The 17,367-nt window shown below is 35.9% G+C and overlaps 1 protein-coding gene across 1 annotated transcript in view; it reads left to right on the forward strand.

Annotated features, from left to right (window-relative positions):
• The first annotated feature begins 257 nt into the window (after positions 1-257).
• The window catches only part of WDR19 (WD repeat domain 19), a 73,670-nt gene continuing 56,560 nt past the window's right edge, over positions 258-17,367 (forward strand). The window contains exons 1-5 of the mRNA XM_063108013.1: positions 258-340; positions 3,857-3,972; positions 10,238-10,318; positions 11,218-11,330; positions 11,610-11,783. Of these exons, the coding sequence (XP_062964083.1) occupies positions 3,931-3,972; positions 10,238-10,318; positions 11,218-11,330; positions 11,610-11,783 (410 nt within the window). The 5' untranslated portion in view covers positions 258-340; positions 3,857-3,930. The remainder of the gene's footprint in view (positions 341-3,856; positions 3,973-10,237; positions 10,319-11,217; positions 11,331-11,609; positions 11,784-17,367) is intronic.

Raw genomic sequence — 17,367 nt, forward strand, 5'->3', positions numbered from 1 at the left:
GTCTATATTCATAATACTGTGTATTTTAGATCTATCTGACCCTAAGATCAACTTATAGAGATTACAAAATATTTTTAGCACTTATTCTTTGTCTAAAGCATTAAGTTGTAATTTTGTATTTCAGCTTCTACGTAGGCATTAAAATTACTCACGAAGTACTTTTTAAAAAGACTTTTTAGAGATTATGACTGAATTGTTTAGTAATTTCTATCTTGATGTTACAGGGATCAAATGTCTTTCCTTCTTTGGTCAAAAGATGGAAGTTTCCTGGCTGTTGGAACTATTAAAGGAAATTTGCTTATTTATAATCGTCAGACATCTCGAAAGATTCCTGTCCTTGGTAGGTTATAGCTGGAAACACTGCTAAATATTTGAGATGCTTTACCTTAAAGTAAATTCTGCTGCCTCAGATTTCCCTGATATTGCAAGGAAATTTTTACAGTATTAAGGCCCCGTGGTCCATTCTCACATTTAGCTAAACAAGATCATCCCTCTTCACTGCTTACTAAGAATTTCTCAGGATAGATAGAATAGACTAAGGTCAACCTATGACATTGGGCATGAGGACATTAATGGCATGGCTTCCATTTGTCCCTTTCTCACCTAGATTGTACCTCTAGACACAGAAGAGCTCATATTCATACACATATTGATAATAGTGCTAATTTCAGTTATTAATTTTAGTTAATTTAGGTGTGTTATAATATCATTTTAATTCGCATAGTAGATGGACTAAAACCTTTGGTGACTGCTTGGACAAGGGTATATCCACATTCCTAATTCTGACCCCTCACTCTCTCCAAACACCAATTGAATCTAGGTAGGGACTATGAATTCTATCTGCCTCAGGGTATGGGGCTAGAGGGTGTTTGTGTGTGTTCCTTATCTGACCTTCTTGGTTCAGGCTCTTTGATTCCCCCAACCTTGGGTCACTTGGCCTTTTCCCCCCTGAGTAACCAAGAAGAAACAGTGTCTATTGTTTTAAGTTACTGTAACATTGTGCTGATGAGTGGTGGGAACTAGTGGACTTAATTACATTAAGGACATTTAATCATTTCGAATGATTTTCACATATATGTATCTCTTTAATATTAACGTTAATTTTTAGTGCTATAGCTATACAGTAATATCATTGATCTATTTAAAAAATTAAACTAAAAATTTTTAAGTTACAAAAATCAGGTTTCACCATGTGAATTAGTTTGTCTATTTGACTCCAGTAGGCATTTTCTGTTCCCCACTTCATCTGTAGGTATATTTACCAGTGAATTTATAAGCCCCAGAAATTTTGACATTTGAGGTATAAGAAAATAATTTGTCAGCGCATGATTATTTTTGTGTCAGATATTTGTCCTATTTACACGATTTTATTTGTGATCTTCATATTTAATATGAATATTGATTCTGCTCACATTCTTATTGATTAACTGTGTAAAGGGGCCTGAAAAGATTCAGATTAATTGTATATCATAGGTCCTTTAGCTAATTAGGTACCAGCCTCCCTTAGAATTGGTTGTGATTTGTGACTCTGCCTTTTTTCCTCTTAACTTACTTTCATAAAACCAAGCCATTCCACTTCTGATAAGCAGCTCATGGTTGCATGGTGTCAGTTATAGTAACTAATTGTCTGCTACTTTGTTTCATGTTGTACTGATTTGTTTCCTTGAACTAGACTAGAAACAGGAAGTTCTGGCTTTGGCTTTGCATGATTCTGATATGTGTGAATTTTGTAGTTGCCACCATTTAATTAAATAATGCCGGGCTCCCAATAACACAGTTCATGTTTCCATTACCATAGTATATTAACTGTGAGTTAATGTTAATTACATGAATCATTACGTGTAAAATACCCAGAACCCTGTAAGTAGGCACACAACCCATGTTAACTGTTATTACTGATGTTGAGGCTAATCTGAGCGCTGGAAGCAAAAGGGCCTTGAGGTATATAGGAAGAAAGAGGAAGAAAAGATTTTCTTCTCACTTTCTTGGGTATAGAAAGAAGTTTGTCTTTGGCATCTTTCTACTCTTCTTCACATGGTTCTTTTTCCCTTCAAAATGCCTCTTTCTTTGGACACCCAGTTCTCATGTACCACCCAGGTCTCTTAATCTGTGATCAGCAAAATCTCTATATCACCAGTCTGTTCTCTGAATATTCCCTTCACCTTTGTGCTCTCCTGACTTGAAAAACTATCAATATACTGAAAACTCCTAAATTTATATCTCTTCAAAACTGTAGACTCGTACAACCAATGCTTACTCAACATCTTCAATGAAATGTCTAGTAAACACTTCAAATTTAATATCTCTAAAACCTTCTCAACCCACAGCTTTCCCTGTCACCACTGACGATGTTCCATTTTTCCAAATCTTTTGGCCAAACCTTAGCATCATCCTTCACTCTTCTCTTTCTCATACTCTGCATATCTAATTTGTCAGAAAATCTTGTAGGTTCTACCTCCAAATATCTCCAGAATACAGCCTGTCTCACCACTTCTGCTGCTACCACCATTGTGTCAGGCTCCCACATTTTCCACCTGAATTTCTGCAGTCTCCTCCTAACTAGTCTCCCTGCTTCAACTCTTGCCCCACTATAGAATATTCTCAACCTAGAGGACAGAGTGAGCCCTCTGCTCAGAACTCTTCAGTTTCCCCAGAATCAAAGCCAAAGTTCTCACAATGGCCAGGCAAACTCTCCATGGTTGTTGGACTCTGCAACCTCTCTCATATCCTTCTCTCCTCACTTCTTCTGTGCCAGTCACACTGTCCTCCTTGCTGAGCCTCTAACACACCAGGCAAACTCCTGCCTCAAGGCCTACTCACTTAACCATTTATTTAATACCTCCTTCCTGCGTAAGTACTGTATTAGGTTCTGTAGGGTGTACAAAGAATAAAATGAATGTGGTCTCTGCTCTCAATAGCATCTAAAATAACTAACTCATATAGCACTTTCAATGTGCATGGCACTCTTCTATATGCCTTAATTCATTTGACCCTCCACCCTATGAGATAGATTCTACTGTCATCCACAATTTATGAATGAGGTGACTAAGGAATATAAAGGTTAAGAAACTTACCCAACATTTTGCAGTGAGTAGTGGAGCCAAGATGCAAAACTAGGCAGTCTGGCTTCAGATGTATACATTTAACCATTCTTCTCGTTAATAGAATTAACCTTGGGACTCTTGAGAAATTATCTATCCCAGGACCTTCACAAATGTTCAGTGTCAAGCATGTGATTTCCCTCCAAATATGTAGTTTTTGCACTGGCTGGAACGCTCAGTGAAAAAGCTTTCTGATACTTAGTGGTTATCTAATATTAATCACTAGCTAAGTGACTGAGTTCTTAACAGAAGTCTCGCTAGGTGCATTCATATTTGTACCTCAGTATTATCACAAATTATTATATGTCTTTTATTTATATATGAACAGTTAAAACTGTGAATGTTAAATCTGCTTATGTCAAAGGTCTGCCACACCATGAAGCTGAATGTAACTAAAGATAACTTCACTGCTTTGGGATTTACTTCTCTTAAGACATTATCATTACAGATATGATTATATGGTAAACAAAACTTGTTGAAGAACAGAATATATTTTTATGTTAGGGCCTGTGCTTATATCCAAATGAGAAGTTGGAAAACATAATTGACCACGTGTACCATTATCTTGATTTATAACTTGGTAATAAGCTCTTTTAAATAAAGATGTTTAGACACTAACTGTTTTGATGAAATTCTAAACACCCTGTCTGTTTAATCCTGTGATATATTATGTAAACTTTCAGGCTGGCATCACAGACTTTTTATTTATTTATTTAGAAATCCATGTGTCTGTGCAAAAATCATCTCTTTTTCAGGAAAACATACTGAAAGAATCACATGTGGATGTTGGAATGCAGAAAATCTGCTTGCTTTAGGTGGTGAAGATAAAATGATTACAGTTAGTAATCAGGAAGGTGACACGATACAACAGGTAATACAGCATCATCTCTTTGGTCTGATATATTCAAAATTTCCCCCAGATAAATAGTTTGTCTATCAAACTAATCTATAGAATTTAAAAATTTCTATGTGAGATGTATACAATAGCTTCATATCCTAAACATCAAAAACCTTTTTCTTTATGTATTAGAACATTTACCATATCCAAATACCCTCCTTTGTATATTTCCCTTTGTCTGGTATTAGCATAGATTATGAGCTCTGTGGTTATAGTCAGACAATATATTTGTGAAATAACTCTTATTTTATGTACATATAATTACAATATAAATGTTAGTAACTCGTGGATCCTGGGCTCAGTCAGGTCTGCCTGATTCTAAAGCCCATACCTTTAACTGGTATGTTAAATTGCTTCCAAACTAATCCTAATTAAATTTAATTTTAAGATTAAAGTTTACTTCTATTGGTAGTAAACTTCAAATTTCCTAAGATTGGTTAGATTGGCAATTTGTGTTGCCAGTAGATGCATAATCTCACCAGTGGGAAAATTTCTCTTTGGACTACTGCTTATGATTTAATATTGCTGGAGCAATATTGACTAACAAATTCTTTGAATACCTGCTAAGAACATGGCACTGTGCTATGTACTATAGTAGGAACATGAAATGTGTATTAATCATCTATTGCTGCTTAACAAATTACCTCACAACAAAGCAGCTAAAAACATCATTTATTATTTCATAGTTTTGTGGATGACAAATTCAGCTGCAGCTTATCTGGGTGCCTCTGCCTCAGGGTCTCTCACAAGGCTTCAATCATGTTGTCAGACAGGGCTGATGTCTCATCTGAAGGCTTGATTGGGGGTAAATCTGCTCTAAGCTCACTCGTGGATTGTTGACACGGTTCAGTTTTTTACAGGTTGTTAGACTTAGGACCTCAGTTCCTTTCTGGCTATTCACCAGAAGCCTTCCTTATTTCCTAGCCACATGGATCTCTCCATAGAGTGCCTCACAAAATAGCAGCTGGCGAGAATGTGAGAGGCAGCCATTTAAGACTTCAGCCACAGTTTATCATATTCTGTTCTTTAGAAGTGAATTACTAGGTCAAGCCCACACTCAAAGGGGCAGGGATGGGGATTATACAAGGCATAGAACCATGAGATAGGGATCTTAGAGGCTGCTAACCACTGGACCCTACTCTCAAGAAGGCATTACTGGCTGGCTGCTTAGCTCAGTTGATTAGAGCATGGAGCTGATAACAACAAGGTCCGGGGTTCAATCCTTGTAACAGCCAGCCACCAAAAAAGAACAATAAGGTATTACTAATCATTACAAAACAAACATGGCCCTATATGATTATCACATTTTGTGGTACAGCTTCCAAGTCCTATAGCATTTGGGAGATGGAGGAGATCAATGAAAGTTGGAATGTGAATCTTTAAAGAACAGAAGGCAGTCTGAATCAGTCAGGGTATAAGCTAATCTGTCGTAACAGAGAGACCCAAAATTATAGGGGCTGTAAGAAATGACAGTTTGGATATTTTTTTTCCTCCCTCTCTCTCATTTAACAATAGAGAGATAGGCAGGTCATCTAGGTACTTCTGCTTTACAAAATTATACAGAGCTCCAGGGTCCTTCCATCTTATGCTCTGCCATGTTCTAGGGTATTGTGCCCTAATCTGCAGAGTTGAAGCTACTGCACCAGGATTACATCTGCATTTCAACCCCAGGAAAGGGAGAAAGAGAAGTGGGGTACAAGAAATCTGTAAAGAACCTGATCTGAAAGATGCATTTATTATTTCCATTCATATCGTATGACTGCAACCTAGTCATATGATCACACCTAACTGCTACTAAGGAAGCCATAAATTTAGTCTACCTAGGTGACCATGCACCTGCCAAAATTGTTTTAGTGGATAATGCAAAACATTCAGTAGTGTCCATTATTCAGTATAAGCAGAACAGCATGAATAAAGATATGAGTAAAAACTTATTACAGCTTGTTCATGGCTTTTTCAAGCCTGGCCTAACTGAAGGTAGGGGCATTGATTGAGAATTTATAGAAAATAAGGCTGAACAAAGTTGGTTCCTATATATGGAAAGCTTTGAAAGTTAGGCAGAAGTAAGTCTACCATGTTGAACAGAGCCATAGCATGATTAAAGTGGTTCTTAAGGAAGATTAATCTTGCATTATAAAAAAATTGCTTGCTATGACATAGTTTCTAGAGACTTTTTAATTTAATAGACCTTTAATTTCTATTTTTGGATGCCCTTTATAAATAAAATGGTAGATATTCAGTATAAATGCTACAGCTCCCCCCTCTTGTGTCCATATCAGACAACACCAATAGGATATTCGATTTTTTTTTTCTCCACTGAATCAAGCCATGGCCTTAGAATATTTTTTCTGCATAGTATCCCAGGAAGTCACTACCATCCAGCCATTATTTACATGCAAGATAACTATTTCCCATTTCCACTTCTTCAAAAATCTTCTTCCAAACACTATTTAAGTTGTCATGTGATAAGCAAAGCATACATTATAAATATTGCTTCCTTTTGTATTTTCTTTCAATTGTTTTAAACTTTGGTATTCTGCAGATCACTACAGTGTTACTGGTAAGGATTTATTTTTATTTATCAAGATTTTGCTCAAGACTTGCCTTGCTTCCTGAATCTGAAGATTGCTACCTTTCATAAATTCAGGAAAATTCTAGTCATTATCTCTTTAGGTTTTACCTCTTGCCTTTTCTATTCTGTCCTTCTTGAGCATCTGTTAGACATATGTAGGGTCTTATGATATCTCTTAATCTCTGTTGCATACTTTCTGTATTTTTGTCACTTGTGGATCATTTCCTCAAGTTAGTTCACTTATTCTTTCCTCACATTTGACTAATCATCTGTCTATCCAATTGAGTTTTTTTATTTTAATGACTTTACTTTTTATTTTTAGAAAGTACTTTGTAGTTCTTTAAAAAATCTGCCTGAAATATATGCATAAACAATTCACATAAAGATATATAAAAATACTGTACACAGGTATTGATATTCAAATCTGTACCCCACAAATATGTATAATCAATTATATTTCAATTAAAAAATCTGTCAAAAAAATATATAAGTGGCTGTCATACATATGAAAAAAGCCAAACTCATAAGTAAAGAACTACAAATTAAAACCACACCAAAATACCATTTTTCACCTGTCAGACTGGCAAAATTATATATAATATGATTACATATTCTGTTGGTGGAATTGGAGATAAATTGCCCCTTCTGAAGGGAAATTTGAAAATAGCTAACAAAACTATATATGCACTTACCTTTCAACCCAGCAATATCATTTCTGGGACTCTACCCAGAAGATACACCTCCCACAATATAAAAGAACATATGAATTTTTAAAATATCTGCCTGAAAGTAAGTCTTTTCTCATATTTATGAGTCCTTTTATATCATTTAAAAAGTACTTAATTATCTCTCTGTGATAACCGTACAGGGTTACTTCAAAAAGTTCGTGGAAAAATGGAATTAAAAGATAATACAAATCTTTCCATGAACTTTTTTGAAGTACCCTCATATTATTTTTAGATCTGCTGACTCTTGCACTTGATGCATTGTTTTGTTGTTGGTTTGGTAATTTTGAATTGTGCTCATTGCCCTTGGCCCAGAAGCAGGCAAGAGAGCAATGCCCAGGGTCCCAAAGCCAGCGCCCTCCACCTAGAAGCAGGCAAAAAGGCAATGCCTGGGGTCCTAGGCAGGAGCCGAGGGCAGCATGCCACACACAGAAGCAGGCAAGAGAACATGTCAAAAACACAACTTCCATGTGGGTGGCTCACCACAGCCACCACCACAGCCATGGCTGCTATAAAAGTGGCTTGATGACACAGCTGTAGCCATAGGCACCATGCAGGTGTCCTGCCAGAGACTCAACTGAATTTATACAAGGAGAGTCACCAGCGGAGACTGGAAAAAGAAGAGGACATCTCTTTCATCAAAGCCCACTCCAAAATAATAGAAGAAGCAACTACTCTACCAGATAACCAGACATCAACAGAGAGACTAGAAATATGAAAACCCAAGAAAATATGACACCACCAAAAGAATACAGTAATTCTCAAATACCAGATCCAGTAGAGCAGGAAACACTTGAAATGACTGGAAAGGAATTCCAAGAAATAGTCTTAAGGAAACTCACTGAGATATGAGAAGACTCAGTTAGACAACATAATGAAACAAGAAATAAAAATCCAGGATATGCAGGAGGAAGTTTATAAAGAGATTAATAACTTAAAAAAGAATGTAGCAGAACTCATGGAACTGAAAGATTCACGCAACAAAATAAACACAACCGATAGCTTAAGCAGCAGGCTAGAACAAGCAGAAGAAAGAATGTCTGAGGTTGAAGATAGTCTTTTTGAAATAAACCAGGCAGACCAAAAAAACGAAAAAAAATTTTTCAAATGAAGAAAACCTAAGAGAGCTAGCAGACAATCTTAAGCGCACAAATATTCAAATTATGGGTGTTCTGGTAGGGAACAAGAAAGGAAAAGGCATGGAGAACCTATTCAACAAAATAATAATGGAAACTTCTCAGGTACAGGGAGAGACAATGACTTTCAGATCCAGGAGGCTCAATGATCCCCAAACAGATTTAACCCAAAAAGAACCTCTCCAAGACACATTATAGTCAAACTGGCAAAGCTCAAAGACAAAGAATCTTAAAAGAAGCAAGAGAAAAGTGTCAAGTCATCTATAAGGGAGCCCCTATCAGATTAACAGCAAACTTGTCAACAGAAACTCTACAGGCCAGAAGAAAATGAGATGATATATTCAAAATACTAAAAGAAAAAAACTGCCAGCCGAAGATAATATATCCATCATGCTGTCCTTCAGAAATAACAGAAAAATATTGTATTTTCCAGAAAGACAAAAACTGTGGGAGTTCAGCACCACACAACGAGCCCTACAAGAAATCCTGAAGGAAATCCTGCATCTGGAATCCGAAAATTGATAATCACTACCACGAATACACAAGAAAGAGCAAAACTCACTGGTTAAACAAAAATGCAAATGAGAAAGAAAAAGAAACTAAATCTTAACTACCACGAAAAACGATAAAGACGGTGTAATAATACCCCTGCTTTGCTTCTGATTTTAGTAATTTCAGTCTTCTCTCTTTTTTTCTTTTCAGCCTAGATAAAGGCTTGCAAATTTTGTTGATCTTTTTAAAGAATCAACTTTTGGTTTTGTTGATTTTCTCTATTGTTTTTTAATTTCCTATTTCATATATTCCTGTTGTAATCCTTGTTATTTACTACTTATATTTGTTTTTGTTTTAGTTTGCTTCTACTTTTTCTGTTTTCTTAAGGTAGAGGTTTACATTACTGATTTGAGATTTTTCTTATTTTTAATAAAGGTGTTTACAAGCATAACTTTTCCTCTAAGTACTGCATGAGGCCTGCATCCTATAAATTTTGATGTGTTATACTTTGGGGAAAAAAGAAAAGAAAAAAAAGAATTGTACTCATCTTCAGCAGGGTTTTTCTATGGAATTTTTTTGCAACATTGGAAAATGCTCTGGATTAGCTTTTGCCAAGCACTGCAGAGATATTCTGAACCTGGATCCTTCTACTTTTTATATTAATTTCTCACCTTGCGAGCTCCCAGATCACTCAGCGTATAAATTTGAACATCAGGGGCCAGCCCCGTGGCTCACGAGTGCGGCACTGGTAGCACCGAGGCCGCGGGTTCAGATCCTATATAGGGATGGCCGGTGTGCTCACTGGCTGAGCGTGGTGCAGACGACACCATGTGCAGAGGGTTGCGATCCCCTTACTGGTTAAAAAAAAAAAAAAAAAAAAAAAAATTAAACCTCAGACTATAATGAGGATAGGGTGGCAGAACTTTGATTACAAATTCTTGAAATGAACTAACTTTGTTTTTTTCTGACTCAGAGCTCAGGCTAAGACAAATGGGCTTCCCTATTGTCTCCCTTTACCAGCTGCTCTTGATAGCTACAGCATCAGTTTCTGCACACAGTTTGGTTTTAGTTTGATCATTGTTGATGGTCCCAGTAAATTTCCCTTTTCTTCTTTCAAGCTTATATATCCATTTAATAAGGTATGTGTTCTGTTTCATCCAGAATTTCTAGTTATTTTTAGCTAGATATTTGTAGGATTTCCCGGTTCTTAGTCCAACATTAATCAGAGATGAAAGCAAGTTACCTGTTTTGTTGATATTTAGTGAATTTGAATATTGGGTTTGTTCACAGTGATGATATTTTTACCCCTGCAGACATCAGTGAGTTCAGAGCCTAGCAATATGCAGTTTTCCATGATGAAGACTGATGACCGAACCTCTGCTGCAAAAAGCACAGTAAGAATTCTAAGTCAAATCTATTCCCAAATTATTTTGAAAATTTTGTAGAATTTACCATTTCCTTTTCTCAGATGGTTCAGATAGTGGTAAATAAATTATGTCCAATTCTTATTAAATCAAGGCAGGGCTTAGTCTCTTAGGCCTAAAAGTTGTTTTTGCTTCTGCTGACCACCTGGTATCACAGCAAATGAGGACAGTTTCCTGTTGCAGTCGGTGTAGCTCTTTTCATTCTCATGGTAGCAAAAACAGTGGGGTACCTTTAAGAACAGAAGTATTGATTTCTATATGATTTTTCAATTTTCACTCTGTCAAATGTGACCAGAGTTCTGGAAATTGTAACTTTTGTTTCTTTAATACTTAAATGCATTTTTCCTGTCACATTTTATCATTCCAAAATCCAGATGATTTTTACAATCGACATGAATATATTTAATGAAGTAATATTTCTTTGTTTCCTAAAATGCTATTATTAAATTGATAGTGACTTACAATTGATAACATCTTAGAAACAAGGAAATCTGTCAAAATGTCATCTTTAATGAGCCCAAATAAGTAATATACTCTTTTCTCTCCACAACACAATTACACTCTCCACAGGAAATTAAGTATTTACTTGCATGAGTAGTAGAGGCACACTAGTTTAGCCACACTGACCTGCAGGTGATAGAAACAGAGGGTATATTCATGATATGTAAAGCGAAGGACCCTTACTAGAATATATATTAGTAAATGCATTTTTTAAGTTAGCCACATCATTGTACTAATTATAGCATTTAGCACATCTAAATTTGGCTTGTTGTTTTCATAAATTAAGTCCAGCTGTTTGGATTTGCTTATTGGTCTTTTCACAAAGTATTGAGTAATTCATTTCATAATCTCCTAATCTTTTCTGGCAGATAAGTGTGGTGATTGGCAAGAAAACTTTGCGTCTTTTTAATATGAATGAACCAGATAACCCAATTGATCTGGAATTTCAACAGCGCTATGGCAACATTGTCTGCTATAGTTGGTATGTACAAGAAGCTCATTACAGGAAGATATCCACATGTTTTTCCTTACTAATTATATTTAATTTTTGTCTGTAACATTCAATTCTATATATAATATTTTCTGAATAATAGTCTGTGATTTATTATGTGCAACTGCTTAGCATATTATATGACACATAGTAAGCCCAAGATAAATTATATTCTGTAATTCCTTAGTTTTAAGGTATTTGCTAGTTTACTGTATTGCCAATGATAGTTAATGTCCTTCTTTTACCATATGGTTGCCTATGTCCCTGTAGGTATGGTGATGGCTACATCATGATTGGTTTTTCACGTGGAATTTTTATCGTCATTTCTACTCATACTCGAGAGACTGGTAAAGAGATATTTCAGGCTCATGATCATAAAGATAATCTAACCAGTATTGCAGTATCACAAACTCTTAACAAAGCTGCTACGTGTGGAGATAACTGGTAAGTTATATTTACATATTTCTAGGAAAGTTTATTTAGAGGATTCCCAAGAGAATCAACAAGACTGGTAAGTAATATGAATCTGGCAATCCTACTTTCTTATACTCTTAAAACATGTTTGCAATTGAAAATTTCTAAGACTCCTTTACTCTTGCCTTTAAAACTCAGGGCAAAAATATAAAACAGAGTGTAGTGGATTGATTTATGTCCCCCCAAAACTCACTGAAATTTGAATTGTGTCCCCCAAGCTTTATATATTAGAAACTTGGCCCCCACTGTGACTGTTAGGAGGGTGGGAAATCCTATTATGGTAATCGAAAGATGGAGCCTGGAAGAGGTGGTTAGTTTGTAGGACCACGCCATAGTGAATGGATTAAAAATGGTGGTCAGGGGCATGGTTCTGAGGGCTTTAAAAAGAAAGTGAATGAGAAGATATCTCTCTCTCTGTGCTCTCTCTGCTTCCACCATATTGTAATGTGAGACCCCTGGGTCACTGTTACCACCACCAGATGGACTTTGGACTTCCCAGGCTCAGAAACTGTAAGCAATAAATTTCATTTTTAGTTTATAAATTACCCAGTCTCAGTTATTCTGTTACAGCAACACAGAACAGACTAATACACAGAGTATGCTTGAAAGGCAATCTTAAAAATGAAATAGGCAATTCTGGGTAACATGGAGTAAGCAAATTCCACCCTGTCTCTCTCACTGAATACAGCTACAAAACCTGGACAGAATGCATCAAGCAGCTATTCAAGGACTCTGGAAAGTAAACAGTAGCAGGCAGATTGAAGAAGACCAGAATTCAAAATACCACCAAACCATTTCCCATTTGTCCTCTGTCTCTCTCAGTCAGGACTCAAGGCAGCCTAAAAACTGAAGTTGGCAGTAGAGCACAGAGAAAGCTCTAAGAGAAGCCCTCTAGTTCTGGCTCAGGTTATAGGAAAGAGAACTCCTAACACTCAGAGGTAGTTGGGAAAATCTCCCAATTTTCTTTTTTTGTTATTTTTTCTCTCGTGCCCCAGCCACCAAGCAGTCTCACCATGGCAGTGACAATGAGGACCCCAGGCACCTAAAACTCTGATAGTGAGTAATCTTTCTCTCCAATTAGAGGAGTTGTGGTCCCAAGAAGGTGGAGCAAACCCCTGTTGCTTATTTTTTTTCTCTGTCCTCCCACTACTTGGCGACAGGTGCTGGTGCAATTGTGATAAATACGAGATAGAACAGGGTAACTGAGCCCCAGCATTCCCCAAGGCCCAAAAAGGGGAGCCCTAGGGAACCAGAAAGTACCAAGTTGATCACAGAGAAGGAGGAACTCAGGAAAGCAACCTTGTAAAGATATTTATGAACTCCTGGGTTTACCCCTGAGCTTATATATGTAGATCTTACCCTAAACATACACCAAAGACTTTGAGAACTGAACTCAGGGATAGGTCATAGTCGAAGTCCCATTCTGGCCACTGAGTGGACCATACAGAGACACATCTGAATACTGCTGCAAAGGCTTTGAAAATGGAACTAACACTGAAACCATAACCCACAGAAGGCTGCTTGAAACTTGTGGCCTGAACTCAACTAGGTTGATTGCCTGCCGAAACAAAAAAATTAACCTTCTCTGTGGGATTTAGATTCGACAGAGTCTTATAGTATAATTTTAACAATGTGCAAAATATAACCTAAAATCACTTGGAATATGAAGAATAAGGAAAATTTTAACTGACTTAGGAAAGGGCAATAAAAAGACACCAGTGCCAAGATGATGCAGGTAGCAGCTATTATAGAAATTCTCCAAGCAGTAATGCTAATACTCCTTACACAAATAGAAATATAGAAAGTCTCAGAAAAGAAATAGAACCTGTAAAGAAGAAACAAGTGGAAATTTTAAAACTAAAAAAATGCAGTAAATACAATGGACTTAATAGCAAATGGAGATCACAGAGTAAAGAGTCAGTGAATTTGAAGATAGATTAATAGAAAATATTCAATCTGAACACAGACAGAAAAAAGTTAGTAGAGTCAGGGACCTGTGAGACAATGCCAAAAGTTCTAACATCTGTGTCATCAGAATCCCAAAAATAATGGCTGGAAACTTCTTTATGGCAAAAAACATAAGTCTACATATTATAGAAGCTCAGCAAATCCCAAAAAAGATAAGCCCAAAGAAGTCTAGGCCCAGGCACTTCATAATCAAACTGCTGAAAACTAAAGATAAAGAAAAAAATCTTGAAAGCAGCCAGAGAATAACATTTTGAAGGATACTGGATTTCTCACCATAAATGATAACACCCAGAAGGAAGTGTCACAACATTCTTAAAGTGCTGAAATAAAGCACTGTCCCAAGGTCAAGGGTTCAGATCCCCATACCAGCCAGTCACCAGGGGGAAAAAAAAGGAAAAGCACTGAGAACTGCAATTCTATATCCAGTAAAAATATCCATTAGTAATGAGGGCGAAATAAAAGCATTCTCAGATGAATGAAAATGAGAATTTCCTGCCAGCAGACCTGCTCTGTAAGAATTGCTAACAGGAGTTCTTCAGATAGAAGAGAACTGAAGACAGAAGGAAATTTGGGACCTTAAGAATGAAGAGAGAACAATAGAAATGGTAAATATCTGAGTAAGTATAAGGTTGTTTTTTTTTCTTTTGAGATCTTTAATATATATGTGACAGTTGAAAGCAAAAATTATAATAGTTTCTGATAGGGTATTCAGTACATGAAGATGCAGTACATAAGACAACTACAATATAAAAGGGAGGGGGTAAAAGGGTCTATATGTGATAAGATTTCTACATTTCACTTGAAATAGTAAAATTTTTATTTTAAGTAGACTGAAACACTAAATTATGTATGTTGTAATCTAGAATAGCCACTATAAAAACTATACAGAGAGATGTATACAAAAACACAATGGGTAAATTAAAATGAAAAACTAAAAAATGTTCAAATAATCTCAACAAAGAAAAGGAAAGGAAAACAGAAGGACGAAAGATAGAGGAACAAACAGAAAACAAATAATAAAACAGTAGACCTAGATTATATATCAGTAACTACATTAAATGTAAATGACAAAGTTATTAGACATAAACAGTTAAAATGGATTTTTCAAATGACCTTATTATAATGCTGCCTATATGAAACCCACTTCAAATACACTGATATAACTAAAAGTAAAAGGATGGGAAAAAATAGTGCAAATGCTAATCAAAAGAAAGCTGTGGGTAGCTACATTGATACCCAACAAAGTAGACTTCAGAGTTGTCTTAGTCATTTCATGCTGCCATAACAGAATACTTGAGACTGGATAATTTATGAAGAACAGAAGTTTATTTTTTACAGTTCTGGAGGCTGGGAAGTCCAAGGTTGAGGGGCCCTCATCTGGCAATGGCCTTCTTGCTGCATCATCCCATGGTGGAAGGGCAAGAGAGTGTGCATGATAGAGAGAGAGCAGAAGGGTGCTAAACTTACCCCTTTATTAGGAACTCTCTCCCAAGATAGCTAACCCATTCCTGCATTAACAGCATTAATCCATTCTTGAAGACAGAGCCCTCATGACCTAATCACCTCTTATAGGTCTCATCTCTTAACACTGTTGCATTGGAGATTAATTTGCAACACATGAACTTTGAGGGACACATTCAAACCAAAGCAAGAGTAAAGAAAATTACCAGGGTATAGAGGGATATTACATATTGATTAAAGGCTCAGTTCACCAAGAAGCTATAACAGTCCTAGATGTGTATGCACCTAACAACATAGTCCCAAATTATATGATGTAAAAACTGGCAGAATTGAAAGGAGAAATAGACAATTAACAATAGTAGTTGGAGACTTAAGTACCCCCATTCCAATAAATATTTAGAACCAACTAGGTAGGTAAAAGATCAACAAAGAAATAAAAGAATTTGGACAACACTATAAATCAGCTAGACCTAATAGACATTTATAGAACACCCTACACAACAATAGTAGAATATACATTTTTTTTCCAGTGCCCATGGAACATTCACCAAGATAGACCATATCCTGGGCCATGAAACAAGCCTCTACAAATTTAAATTGAATCATACAAAATATGTCTCTGAGCATAGTATTCTCAAACTAGAAATCGATAACAGAAAGATAGCAAGGAAATATCTAAACTCTTAGGAATTAAACAACATATTTCTAAATAATTTGTGGGTCATAGAGTCTCAAAGCAAATTTTAAAATACATGGAATTGATGGAAAATGAAAATACAACATATCAGAATATGTGGGAGACAGCAAAAGCAGTACTGCGAAGAAACTTCATAGCACTAAGTGTTTACATTAGGAAAGAAAACAGTCTCAAATCAATAATCTAAGTTTCTACCTCAAGAAACTAGAAAGAGAAAAGCAAAATAAGCCCAAAGCAAAAGGGATAAAGTAATAAAGAGCAGAAATTAGTAAAATTAAAAATAAGAACATAGGAAAAAATCAAACAAAAAGCTAGTTTTTTGAAAAAAATAAAATTGATAAACCCCTAGCAAGACTGACAAAAATAAAAAGAGAATAAATACAAATCACCAATCTCAGGAATGAAACAGGAGTATCTGCAGATCTGAAAGCCATTAAAAGAATAATAATGGAATACTACAAACAACTTCACACTCAGAAATTTGACAACTTGTGAGAAATGGAACAATTCTTTGAAAACCACACACTACCAAAGTTCAACCCAGATGAAACAGATAATCTGAATTTGCCCAGTTACCATTAAAGAGATTGAATTAGTAACTCAGAGTTCCCAAAATATGTCTCCCCAAATAACCCAGAATGCTACCAAACAGTTTTAAAAGGATTAACACAAATTTTACAGAATCTCTTTCAGAAAATAAAAGAGGAGAGAACACTTCTCAACTTATTTACAAGTCTGGTATTACCCTTATACAAAACTAAACAAAGGCAATATTTAAAAAGAAAAGAAAAGAATACTACAGATCAGTATTGCTCACGAGCTTGAGCACAAAAATCCTCATCAAAATATAGCAAACTGAATCCAGCAATGTGTAAGAAGAATTATACCTCATGACCAATATGATTTATTCCAGGTGTGCTATGCAAAGCTGGTTCAACATTTGAAAATCAATATAATCACCATATCAAAAGCTAAAAAAGACAAACCATATGATCACATCAATTGGCAGAAGAAGCATTTCACAAAATTCAGAACCCATTCATGACAGAAAAAAACTCAGCAAGTTAGGAATAGAGAGTAATTACCTCAACTTGATAAAGAGCAACTACAAAAAATCTACAGCTAACATCATGCTTAATGGTGAAATACTGAATGCTTGTCCCCTATCATTGGTAAAAAGGCAAGGATATCTGCTATCACTGCTCTTATTCAACCTAGAATTATTAGAAATCCTAGCCACTGCAGCAAGGCAAGAAAAAAAAAACAGCACTCATATTGGAAAGGAAGAAGTAAAACTATCTCTATTTGCAGATGACAGAACTGCTTATGAAGAATATCCCAAGGAATCTTACAAAAAAGAAACTCCTAAAACTAAAGCTAATAGTGAGTTGAGCAAGGTTGTAGGATACAAGATCAACACACAAAAAT

The sequence above is a fragment of the Cynocephalus volans genome, chromosome 9 (genome assembly GCF_027409185.1).
Source record: "Cynocephalus volans isolate mCynVol1 chromosome 9, mCynVol1.pri, whole genome shotgun sequence".
NCBI lineage: Eukaryota > Metazoa > Chordata > Mammalia > Dermoptera > Cynocephalidae > Cynocephalus > Cynocephalus volans.